Source organism: Juglans regia, chromosome 3, assembly GCF_001411555.2.
Source record: "Juglans regia cultivar Chandler chromosome 3, Walnut 2.0, whole genome shotgun sequence".
Lineage (NCBI taxonomy): Eukaryota > Viridiplantae > Streptophyta > Magnoliopsida > Fagales > Juglandaceae > Juglans > Juglans regia.
This window is the reverse complement of record NC_049903.1, coordinates 1733503-1747298: the sequence shown is the minus strand read 5'-3', so window position 1 is coordinate 1747298 and position 13796 is coordinate 1733503. Positions and strand designations below refer to the sequence as shown.

The 13796-nt window shown below is 34.5% G+C and overlaps 2 protein-coding genes across 2 annotated transcripts; both read left to right on the top strand.

The window, feature by feature from the left end:
* The first annotated feature begins 469 nt into the window (after nucleotides 1-469).
* LOC109020954 (NDR1/HIN1-like protein 3) lies at nucleotides 470-1521 on the top strand. Its single transcript, XM_019003488.2, has one exon. It carries the CDS (start codon nucleotides 605-607, stop codon nucleotides 1283-1285), a length of 681 nt encoding a protein of 226 aa, XP_018859033.1. The 5' UTR covers nucleotides 470-604; the 3' UTR covers nucleotides 1286-1521.
* Nucleotides 1522-3915: 2394 nt separating this feature from the next.
* LOC109020956 (NDR1/HIN1-like protein 3) lies at nucleotides 3916-4840 on the top strand. The gene has a single exon (XM_019003490.2). The coding sequence runs from the start codon at nucleotides 4012-4014 to the stop codon at nucleotides 4687-4689; it is 678 nt and encodes a 225-aa protein (XP_018859035.2). The 5' UTR covers nucleotides 3916-4011; the 3' UTR covers nucleotides 4690-4840.
* Nucleotides 4841-13796: the final 8956 nt, after the last annotated feature.

Sequence of the window (13796 nt, the reverse complement as noted above, 5' to 3'; positions counted from 1 at the left end):
ATTTTAACATGTTTGTGGCGACGGAGTAGTTTTTATCAACAGTTTTTTATCCACAGTAAGGAGGTTTTCCTATAAACTTCTTTTCAATTAAACACATAACAACAAGAATTGAACATGATGTATAGTTTGCCAACTCATACAAACGAACAAATTAGATCCCTTGGATTATGTGTGAAAACGACTGCAAGAAAAGGAATAGTCAAAGTTGACCTGGTCCCATATATAGTATCAGACTACGCGTACAACGCATCAAAATGAGTTTCCAAACATGTACAAAGTTTCACACAAAGAAGCTACGTGGGAAGCGAACAAGAAACCTCGTCATCGATCTGTGCTCGATCTTCAAAAGCAAGCGCGTTGGTTTCGAACCAAACGCCAGCCTCTCATGCAGCCGTGCCGCAATTACACAAAAAAACAACGTTCCGCGGCTTTGGCAAATGCCACCCGGCTTTCTGGCCAACTCCATTCTCCACGCTATATATACACCCACATTATAGTTACATCTTATACACCCTCACCTTCATATCTTTCACTTGCAAAATCTTCTTGTAGCATTCCTCATTTATAGAACCGTCTCACTTAATCGCTTTGTTGCGCTTAAACCATGTCTTCAGAGAAACAAGCCCAATTGAATGGGGCATACTACGGCCCCTCAGTCCCACCACCACGCCAATCCCACCACCCTGGCCGCCGTGGCCGCGGCTGCGGCTGCTGTGGCTGCCTGTTTAGATTCCTTTTGGGTGTCATAGTCTCTGTAGTTGTCACCCTTGGCCTTGCTATCCTCATCCTTTGGCTCATCTTTCGACCCAATAACATCAAGTTCCATGTCACGGACGCCTCGCTTACCCAGTTCAATTTAACCGCCACCAACAATCTCCAATACAACCTTGCGCTCAACATCACCGCCAGAAACCCCAATAAGAAGATTGGAGTCTACTACGAACTCATCTCGGCCAGGGCATACTACGAGGACCAGCGTTTAGGTTCAAGTGATTTGGAGCCGTTTTACCAAGGGCACAAGAATACGAGTGTTTTGAGCCCGGTGTTTGTAGGCCAGCATTTGTTGGTGCTTGGGGCCGATGAGCTTTCGGAGTTCAATGTAGAAAAGAATGCTGGGGTTTACAACATTGACGTGAAGCTCTATCTCCGGATTAAGTTCAAGGTAGGAAAGGTCAAGACATGGCGTTTCAAGCCCAAGGTCAAATGCGAATTGAAACTTCCTTTGAGTGCCAAAGGGACTTCAGCAGGTGGTTTTAAGATTACCAAGTGCGACATCGATTACTGATCGACCCGGCCACCTTTTCTTCTTGTTTGATCGATCAGTCTTTTATTTATTCATTTAAGTTTAGGTGATATCAGACCTCACGACTAGTATATGTTTGTTTATGAGAGACTATATGATGTAGTAGATTATATTGTGTTGTTATATTTGACTGTTGGATTTATCATATTTTAGTAATTTGTTGCTTTCGTTGTGCATGTAAATAAATAAATCGTTAATATAGTCGCCATTCTTGAGTTTGTTTATGCGTTCATATATTTGACTTTGGCTAGTTTACGTCTTCAATATAATTAAGCTAAAAATAATGACGGGTAATACATTGTTTCTTTGGGAAAATGTATTGGTTTCTACAAGGCACTGTGTGCAAAGTGAAAACATGCATATTCGATTTTCGAATCACCAATTTTCCAACTCGATCAGTCTAATGAAATTTCGCTCGCACCACCAATTTTTTCTAATATTATTCGTTATCTTTTCATCCTTTCTCGATGTTATATATAGCATATAAGTGGAAAAATAACAAATATAATTATTTGATATCACATCAAAGTTTAGTGAAAAGGAATAATGGTTATTAGGATGACAAATAGAATTTTTTTTAAACTACTTGCAAATAAATAGGTGCATCAACAAGTAAATGAGAAAAAAATTTACGTGAAAATATAAAATCATATTATTTAAAGAGAAAGTTTTGGTTGATAAAAAAATAGAGAAATGCTAAGTGAACCAATGGTTTGACCGATTGTGTTTTTTTTTGTTTAATTTATTAATAATTAAGTAAGTGATTATTAATGAATTTGTGTTTTTTTCTTTTTTTTTTAAAAAAATATTTTTAAATATTTAAAAAATAGATAAAACAAAAACAAAAATGTACTTATCGGTCCTGCTGTTGGTATCGATTATCGATACTAGTTGTTATGCAAAACACACACACCAACAATGACAAACAAAGTAAACAAGTATGATCAAACACACGACACACAATATACGTGGTTTGACAACTTGCCTACGTCCACAGAGCTGCATAAATCTTATTAATTCAGAAGAGATTACAATCACTTACTCACTATCTCTAGCGCTTTTTTCTCTTTCATACAATATGCACTCATTTGACAATTTTTCTCACTCAAAATATACTGAAAATCGTACAAAACAAGTAAAATATGGCATATCTATAGTAAACGGTATTGGAAGCTCTAATCAAGCAAAAAATATGTTCTTAACTCGAGTGGCATGTCGAGCGCGCTTCGAGTGAACAACTAATGCTCGAGCGGAATGTCGAGCGTAGCTCGAGTGAATACTAGGGCTTGTGTCTCGCTCGAGCTCACTTTTCGCTCGAGACTTGAGCGAACTCACAGATTGAGTTTCACTCGAGTCCACTATCAAGCACAACTCGAGCGAACTCACGGATTGAGTTTTGTCGAGCGACATCGAGTGAATTCTTTATTTCTCGATTTTCTGCTCACAAATCAGTCTCTACATGCAATTCAATACTAGTAGTAGGACTCATATTTTTTTTATAAAAATAAACTTATAAACTGATGTATCTTAATATAATATATTAAATTATAAATACTTTTTATTATAAAATAAATTGAATGATCACATGAGTTTGGTTATAAGATTGTTTTTTTTTTTTTTTTTTTTGTAATCTATCAGTTCTTGAAAGTTACCATGCAAGTACGTACCAACTAACAAAGGAAAGAGAAATTGCATTTTTTATTTTCCCATATCGGGCCCAATACGTTTTCCATAGAATTGGATAACTATTTATAGGCAGATGTCGCCATGCCGGTATAAGTTATAGCACGTCCTGGCAAGCCCACTCTAACACGTTCCCTTGAAAAAGGAAACACGAAGCAATGTGTGGGGTACGTACTCTGTACTCTGTACTCTGTACTCTGTACCATATTAATTTATTAAACGTTTAAAATTTCCATTTACTGTTAATTTGTTCACACGGCTAAATTCTAATTATATATGCAATTTTTCGTACTTGATTAATTATTGTAAAGGACATTGCTTATAGCAAGCCATTTTAATTTCCGAGTAGATACCATCTTTAAGTTTCGTCACAGTCCCTAGTGTAATAGATTGGCCTAACTACTTATTTATTTTTGTAGATGATATGAGTTGAGATAAAAGTTGAAAGTTGAATAAAATATTATTAAAATATATATTTTTAATATTATTTTTATTTTAAAATTTAAAAAAGTTGAATTATTTATTTTATTTTATATAAAAATTTAAAAAAATTATGATGATCAGATGATTATATATATCCCCATAAACTCATCGAGGCGTAAATAATTTAAGTCTCCTATATACGTACGTACATATATGCAGGACGAAGCTAGCGCTCATGTCTTTCTCAACTGGTCATCGATGCAATTATGTTGTTAAAGGCTCTTGTATTGCTGAAAATACTTGGATAAGCATACAAATTTATTTTAAACTCCGGACATCTTCGTCAAATCGAAGCTGAGGAAGCTACCAGGAACCACCCCCCCCCCATTCCCATAACCCAAGCATAACCGCTTTTACACGCAAGATCCATGTTTAGAACTTAGAACGCGTACCGCCGCTTACTCACCAACTTCTCACACAATCCTATATATACAAGCACCCGCCCCTCTTCTACGTCATGGTAATTCTCTCCAATTCCCCCCCTTTAACCTTTCCTTGACAAAGTCTCTTAATTTGTATATTTTTCCATTTTTTCCGTTGAGATGGCAGAGAAACCATCCAACTTGAATGGAGCATACTACGGCCCCTCAGTTCCACCACCCAAGCGATACTATCGCCACAAAGGTAGCGACGACGAAGGGTGCGGCTGCCTTTTGAGTTTCCTTTTTAACCTCATTCTAGTTTCAGCCCTTGCCGTCCTCGTCTTCTGGCTCATATTTCACCCCAACAAGGTCAAGTTTCATGTCACCGATGCCTCTCTTACTCAGTTCAACTTAAACACCAACAACAGTACTACGCTACTCTACTATAATCTTTCCGTCAACATTACCATCAGAAACCCCAACGAAAAGATTGGCATATACTACGATAGCATTGAAGCTAAGGCTTACTTCGAGGACCAGAGGTTTGGTTCGGCGACGCTTACCCCTTTTTACCAAGGCCATAAGAATACAACTGTTTTGAGTCCGGTGTTCAAAGGGCAGCAAGTGGTTGTGTTGGGAGCCGATGAGCTTTCAAAGCTGAATTCGGAGAAGAGTGCTGCAGGGGTTTTTGACATTGAAGTTAAGCTCTATCTTGGAATTAGGTTTAAGGTGGGTACGGTCAACACTTGGCGGGTTAAGCCGAAGATCAGGTGCGAGTTAAAAGTTCCTTTGAGTTCGAATGGAACATCACCAGTTGGCTTTGACACAACCGAGTGCCACATCGATTTTGACTTTTGAGTCTTGTTCATGTTTGAGATTGACAGTCGTAATTTGTTTTTGTTTTTATTTTGCTATTACGATATTGTATTTCTTAATTTTAAGCAGACATACCCGATGGACGATGGTTTGTTTCTAATTTCCTGGAAAGCGAGGTGATCATACGCTCTCATTTCATAGTCTATCATACATATATATATGTATATACATATATATCTTACTTTTTCTTTTTAATCTGTTTCTCACTTTTGTCTAAATAAATAAAGAATTAAATGATTGTTCCTTCCTACATATATATATCATACGCTCTCTTCCTATTGGACGTTTTAATAGCTTATAACAAGTAACACGGCCTTGAGTGTAACGTCTAATATATATGTAACATCATTAAAGTCACATGCATGTATTGATGACGCATAAGTCACGCTGTTGTTTCTTATATGGTCCATAATAGATCAATTATCGATGCTCAAAACATTTATAGATGATGTTGTTTCTTGCGGGGTCAATAATATTAGAGCAGTACTGTCAAGATATGAGTACCATCATGATGCTTCAAATCATAAGTACTATTTTTGTACGTTTCGATGATGTTTTCGAAACATAATTGTACGTTTTTTCCCTCAATAATTTCAATCTAATTTATTTTCTTGGTTAAATGGTTTTGAAATTCAATTTTTTTTCTTAACAAATTGGTAATATTGTTGCAACTAGGTAAACAACACGTTTAAGAGTTTGCTCGAGAGTTTCTTCTATTTTTCCCATTATTTGACAATTTTCGTAATCAACAATAAATGGACGTGTCACTTTTAATGTCTTGTAGCAATTAGTAAATCAAGTGGTTCAAGAAAACTTTATTGATGTTATTAGTGTGTGGGAGTCGGTCTGTTTATTTAATTTGTCACGTACTATATATCTTATTTGAAAGAATATAGTTATCCGTGTCTTTATTGTCGACACACTTTATATATACATATACATCACTACTGTCGAAGTATTATACATTATTAATCAGGCCAAGAGTCTGATAGCTTGTTGGCATATGATTTGCTTTTTCAAATAAAAAATTTGGATTCAAAACCTCCGCCCTTTTATATAAGAAAAATGTTTGAGTATTACACATAATCTTTAATATAAAAATTATTGGTGTTTTCTATATCCTAAAATGACTATAATGGAAGTTATTAACTTGCACATAGACTTGTAGTATAACTTATCTTAATTCTCTCAATATTAAAGGAAAAGGAAAATGATTATATAATTCTAGAATATGTAAATTCTTTATAATCTATTTGAAAAAGGTAAAAAAATCTGCAAAATTTGTACACTATAAAACTATATCTAGTATATATTACTCTAAAAGAAAAATCATATTTCCTTTCGGTCTTTCTTTTTTGATCGAAATAAATCAAGGCTGTCAATTTTTTTTTTTTTTTTTTTTTTTACATAGAAAGAGTAAAATGCCAGGTCTATATGAAAGCTAGAAGCCCAGCCCATGGTTGTAGTCATGCCTATTTCGGTCATGCTTTCTACATCATTCATTGGGCTCGACGATTTCATTGCACAACAAAAGCAAGTCCAATCCTACAACTGTTGAACTTATAAACTGGCCATTTCATGGGCTTAGAAAAATGGACCAAAAATATGGCAGCAATAAGTGTAAACGCTCATTATCTCTACACTATATATTTATTTATTTTTTTTATCATTTTTTTTAATAAGTGTATGATATAAGTATGATAAATAGAAGAACTCTTATATAAACATAATTATGTTGATGATTGAAATCTTAATATGAAGTTGACAATCATGCAAGAGGAGTAGATTAAAATGAAGAAAGAAATTGAGTTTTTTTTTGTTGTCATTGGTGCCACCTCATTAATTTTTAGATAATACTTTATCCACCGACAAAAGTCATTGATGGTGGCTACCGATTGATTTTTTTTTATTTAATGATTAATAATATCTTTTTAATGATGTTGTGAATTTTTTTTTTTTTTTAAAATAATATTTAAGAGTATAAAAAAATTTAAAAAAAAAAGGTCATTTGGCTAATTTTTTAACAAACTCAAAACTAGCTTGGAAACATATAACGTTAGTAATTGTTTTGTACATTAATTGCATGTGTTTTTCAGCACGCACAAACACAAATAAGGTTTAAAGGTCAGGTTGTAGTGAAATAAATACAAGTACTCAAAATCCAAGACTCCATCCAATGCCCTTGAGAGTTGGCGCTCTGATCTCTTTCTGAAATCTGCTCACTAAAATATATGCTTTAGGAAAACGACCCAACAATCATCAAAAGCTCGAAAATGCAATGATCATTCGGACACTCATTCTCTGGCTTATTCGCGTGAGCGTTCCTTCTCTTTTGACCAAAACAAAATCCTTTATACCAAAGACCACAGCCCCACACGACCATACACAAAAACCAAAACGAACATCGTGGCCATCAATGCTACCTCCCTCTCTTCCCAATAACTGAAACAGCAGCGGCACATGAAAGTACTCTCTTCCTCCTTGGATCCCTCAATCTCATCACTTTCAAATGATAAATTCATAAAAAAGCATAGGAGAGATATAGAGAGGGATGAAACTAGCTATCACTGGGGAATATCTATCCATAGATATATTGTAAGACTTTTTGATCTGAGATTTCCCTTACTTTTATGCAAAAGAAGGAAAAAAAAAAAACAAAACGAAATAATAAAAAACAAGTCACTTATAAGAGAAAGCAGAGATGAAGGAATAGACAGTGACCTTGTGCAAAAGAGCCATTTGTTAGCTCCCCTTTTCTTAAAGTCTGCAAAAGTCTCAAGGAGTGTGGAAACTTTGTCTTACTCGTTGTCTTTTTCTAGATGCTAACAATTAATCCTCCTTTGCTGGTGGGTCTCAATTGACAGTTTCTGTGATGGGTTTCGGAAGCTTGTCTTTGTTTGTTTAAAATCAAAACTTGGTATTCGGTGCAAGCAAAGGGGTGTAGTCGGAATCTGTCTGCTCAAAGCACCAATACCGGTAGATTGATCTGGCCGGGGTTCTTTCATAAATTTTATTTTGTATATATATGTATGCATGTATTTTAAGGAGAAACACTCTTTTGGTTGTTTGGTCTTAGTTTGTTTGTGTAATGTTATGGTTTTAATACCTGGGTTGGAATTTTATGATTATTTGTAACTCTCAAGTATTTTTGGTTGTAATCGTAGTATTTCTTCGTCATAAATAATGGCTATTAATAAAATTGAAGTGATATTTTATATATATATATAAAAATATGGATGGGGTTAGTAGGATTATGAGATATTCTATAATTTAGCCAAAGAAAAGGAAAAAGATCTTACCTGGATTTGCTCAATGCCTTTGGCTGGCTCGAGTTAGAAAAAGCTTGAGTTCCGCCCAAGCTTTTATTTGCAAATCCTATTTGAATAATCAAAGGCAACTTGTGAAAGCAATATGCTTCATGTGTATGTGTGTGTGTGTTTTTTTTAATATTATTATAGTAACTTTAGGAAGAAAGGAAGGGCTAAGATATATCTGATAAAGAGCCACCCATTATTTAAACCACGAAAAGAAGATGAAACCCATTATATCTTGAGAAAGATTATATGATTATATTTCCAAAAAGTTAATTAGGTATTCATTTTGTGGTGATTTGGAAAGGTCATGATGTCCAAAGCAAGGGAAACACATATAATTTGGCTCTTAAAAGATTATGGGAAAGGAATAATAATATAAAAAGGATGTGTGTGTGTGTGTGACAATAAGCTCATTGGCTGCAACAAAAGCATACAAGTTTAATGCCCTAATGAGTATGTCCCCCGCCCTATTCCTTACAGCTTAAGAGTGAATTCTGGCCATGTGTAGGCCCGCTTGTGATGTATCTACTCCTTTCTTTATCACCCCCCCTCCCCTCATTCAGACATTAATGTTTGGGGAGTTGTCCTTGTGCTGCAAGGCTCCACCAAGCACTACTATACCTTCATTTTTATGGGCCACTATCATACTTTAGTTGTTCTAACTCATGTCAGGTGATGGAAAAGTAAATTCCCTTTGAAATTGTTTCCCAGTTCTTTTTTGGAATTCAATATATATATTTAAAAAAAAAAAAAAAACTGCATCACAAATTTACTTTTTTTATTCTTTCTATTTATTTTGAGGTTACCCTTTTCGTTTACAGAATTATGTTCGGCGGAGATTATAAATAAAATTATGGAGAATAAGTTTGGGCTCAGTCCTGACTACCTCAACCCAACCCAACAAAGCTTTAATTATGCTTTTGGGCCATTCTACTAACCTTTTCTATTTTCCATGTGTTGACAACTGGGCCAACGTTAATTTTGTCTACAAAACGGGTGTCATGGACCAGCCCATCTATCTGACACCTCCTCCTAGATAGGTGAGTCGCACTCCCATGATGTAAAATTACTCGAGCAAACAGGGATTCTTGAAATAACAATTGTCTAAAAAACCATGGTTTGTTTCACATTCATGAAATTTATTTTGAGCACTCTACGTGTTTGATTTTATTGTCCGAAAAAAGGTGTAGTGAGTCAGTCAGTCAACACATGACGCACAAATTGGCCTACTTTTTGGCGTGAGGGACGACTAGACACTATGGGTTAAATAATAATAAAGCTCAATATGCGTTCCATGTGTCTTTCGGTGGCATGATGCATCGATCAAATCGGTCGATTTTGGAACCCTTATCACCCTTTTTTCCACCACCCATATATTTTTGTACATTAAGCTACCAGAACACTTTTATTTATTTATTTTTGTTTTTACAACTAAACCTTCTAAAAACAAAAAAGTGAACCATCTGAATGTATAAAAAGAAGCATGTTTCAGTGTTAAATCCCCTGTAAGAAGGGGTTAAATATCAACCATAAAGAGTGAAAAAGAGATAAACTTTTACACTGAAAGAGCCACCCACTTTCTAGGATTAATTAGGATTTATGCCTTTATTTTTTTCTTTTTCTGATGAAGGCATTACTTTTCTCTCTATTCTTGCTTTTGAGGAAAAATTAGATTCTTATGCTATTCAAATCTAATTAAAGTAATTAGTGTTTCCTGACAGGGATATCGAACAGATAATCACAAAAATATTTCACATTAACAAACTTAAGTAAAAAACGAAAATAAAAAAGATTTGAACAACGCACCTAGGGAATCTATATAGTTGGAGGTGATTTATCGTTGGTTGCCTTGCCCCTCTTTTCAAATCTCTCCTTCTTTTCCCCAATAGTGACTGCTAGAAAGGGAAAAAATAGAGCTGAATAAGCAGTGAGAGCTGCGTTTAAAACTTCAAATTCAAATTGGAGTGAGCAAATTAAACTATATGTCTTGGTGGCTTAGGACCCACTTTAATTGGTTTTACAAAGAGGGAAGATCTACAAGAAAAGAACCACCCAGCGCGCTTTAAGTGATAACAAATAGGGTATACGTGATATTTCTAATTGGCTCAGTTCCTTCCTTGTCTATGAGTGTAATCGCACATAAATAATTAATTAAGTCTAAAAGTTTGAATGAGTGGTTTCAATTATGGCTGCTTCTGACTCAGAACATTACGTATTCCCCAACTTATTCGATCCTCTTTTGATGTCCTTGCTAGCTATTAGTGAACCATTAGGAGAACATTAGTTTTTCAATTAATAGAGAACAGAATATTTGTGCAAGTACAATGTAAGACTACTCGATACTTTAAACTCAAGAGGAATAATGGTTGGTAATTAATATTCATAAGCCATATATATTGAATGTGATGCATGGAGTACTTCACAATAACATATAAATATATATATATATATATTTATATTTGCTTCCATTTGGTATAAATATACACCGTTTGGAAAAAGTTGGAAACTTAGAAGAATCCCACCAAAACTTCTGAAAGCTAGCCAATAGTATGATACCAACTCAGCAAGCGAAGATCAGGAAGAAGTTTTAAAAGAAAGAAAAGAGAAATATTTCCCAGTAAATAAATGAAAAAGATAGAAAAAAAAGGGGGAAAATCTTGTAAAATGAAAGAAAAAGCGGTCTAAGATAGAGGCTGGCTAGCTAGCTTCTTCATAGATGGGAGAAAAGTTATAAAAGAGATAAGTGATCAAAAGTAGAAGAGAATATAACACTATAGATTAGGGATTTAGTTTGTGCTTGAGAGAGAGAGAGAGAGAGTGATCAAAACCCACCTTTGTCCTCCACATAATGCGTTAATACCACAAACTCATAATCTTTTGAAAAGCCACAAGCGACAAATTCCCTACTTATGCTTTAAGGGTTTTAATTTAAAGTAGAGAAGATAATGATCTTTTGGTGATTCTAAAGTAGCAACATCTTTAAGGTTTAAAGAAGAGATGCTCATCTATGCTTTTCTTAATCCTGCTGTTTGTTTTTTTTTTTTTTTTTTCCTTTTTAACTTTAACTTATTTATTTTGTACCCTCATACCACAACTTTACAATGCTTTCCAAAGAAGAGAATGTTGGGGCTACGAAAATCAAAGAAGGAAAAGTTATTCTTTTACAAAACGCTTCACAAAGCATGAAAAGTAGTGCTCTTTTGATATTTCTTAGGGAAGATTTTGCTTTTTCCTTCTAAAGCAAAAGGTTGCTTCTCCTTTGCACAACCCTTACGTTATGGATCATGCCTTAATGTTATTTTGCATTCCCAACATGTATTCCTTTTCAAATATTATAAGGAGCATTTATATGCAACTATTTATTTTTTAGATTTTTTTTTTTTTTTTAATTTATGGTCCAACCTATAAAGCTTTAAGTATTTTATTACCAGAGGCATAGTCCAATACAGAGACATAAGTACACAACTATATATGATACACGTGTATATATAAATATATATACAGAAAACATATGCACTAGCACAACTGTATCTGTACTCTTTTATGTTAACAAGCTTGAGCAACATTAATAGGTGTATTAAGTTATATTCTCTTTCTTTCAAAATAGATGACATGTTGAAAGGAAAAGAAAAAACGCGAGATGCTTTCTTTTTGAACTATCCCATAGATTTTGGGAGTTTCTAAAAATTAAAGGAAAGCACATCATGATCAGTTCCCTCTTGGGCTATTTTACAAAATTATTATATTTACTTATTTTTGCTGAATTTACAAAATTATTATATATACCTATGAGTATTAAAAGACCCGCCATAATTTCAAGTCAACTCTTATTGTTTTAAGAGGAGGGAATAGATCATTTTTCTAAACGGCCTTAAGCTTGATCCCACACTGTTCTGACGTTATAGGAAGTATCCAGCCATTCAAAGTATATAGTCTTCTTGACAGTTCCGAGCCAAACTTGCTTCATCTTGAAGTAAACATGCATAAAGGTCACTAATATTTGTAATCATCTATGGAAGAATTCCATCAATGAGAGTTAAAAAGAAACAACGATCCTAATTACCATATATCCTAAACAATAAAAACTTAAAAACGGATGCAACAGCTGGAAAATTGATACCGGCCGCATACATGTAGTGAGTTTAAGTTTTGCTTTGTTGCGAGAAAGGAACAAGTGGAATAAAGTTGAAAGTATGCATGTTGGATCAGCGCTTTATAATTCACGTTACTCATGTTTCAGAAAGATCGAGCTGCAGGTACGTACGTAGATGCGATCCATGATCCATATAAGATGATAATGGCTAATTCCATCATGAAGATCATGTTATCTTCATAGATGGATCAGTTATCCGCATGCATGAATATTGTGTAAACTAGACGCTTTATTGTGTTCTCTCGAAGTTGATCCATACTGCATGGAATCCGCTTTTAAGTTTTAAGTAACGTCGTTAACAAAACTTATGCTAGTCACAAATTCAACCAGTCCAACCGCGTAGATATTGCATATGTATATATATATATATATGCTATTTTATAAAAATCGGTAAACATGAACTTTAGTATATATATAGTACTTGAACGAAGCAATTGGCCATCTGCATGCCCAAGAACGTACGGCATTTTCACCGCTGTCTAAATCAAATTAAGTCATCACGGTTGTGCTTCCATCTTTGGTTGGCTTTCCTTGTCAAATCCACCCAGTTTTTTTTTTTTTTCTTCTAAATCCTAGTTGGTATAATTCATTGATCAATTAGATATATAAGCCGATCAACTTCGGCTAGCAATATGTTCATGCCCGTTCTATGGCAAAAAGCTGATGGGAATTAGGTATTGGGAAACTTAACTTAGGGTTAAAACGGGGCCAAAAGTTCTAGATTACGTGGTAGTACTATGTAATCGACATCATGATCAGTGGCCTGCTGGATGAGAGATATCACAGTACTCGTGGACGGGATCATCATGAGGATAATTATAAATTAATAAGAATATATATAGATTGAGAGGAGCAGGTACAAGAACTGAGGAGTAATATACATTAATTCAATTTATATATTCGATTTGGAGATTTTGTGTATATGATCATAATTCTCGTTTTGTATGTTGCGGGAGTGAGAGCTATAAGTTTTCACATTGTCCGAGTCCTCCAATTTTCACATGGAAGAAATTAATGATTTCTATATATATGATATTCCTTAGTTGTCAAGAATTTCAAACAACTAGCTAGGAAGTTTTAATTTGTGCTACTCCTTTTTATTTTATTTTTTTAAGATGAGTATTATATTTCAATTTTGTTAATATACTTCAAAAAAAAAAAGTTTTCAAAAATTCTAAATCAAAACGAGAATTAAAAGATTTCCCGTACAATTTATAGATAGAAACAACATCGACATAGGGCCACATCCATATAAAGGGGGTCCATCCCATAAAAGCCGAAGAAGATCCAAATAGAAAAGTTGTGATACCTGATTATCTACAAACGTACGTGCAAATAACATGTCTCATGATGCAAGTAGAAGCCACCAGTAGTACGTACTCATGATAATTATAAACTTTTAATAAATAGATATATAATGAGTACTTCCGGGATAATCTGCCAGCCATCATTATTAGTAATTAAGCTTCCCCTTAGTACCCTTATTGCCATAGAGATTGAGTTCCCCCCACCCCTTCTCTCATTGCAAGAATTTAAAAAGTCATTAAGTGATCTCCACCTGCTGATCATCATGTGATGATCAGGGTGAATCTCGATCGGCCGTCAGCTTGTTACATCCTCGG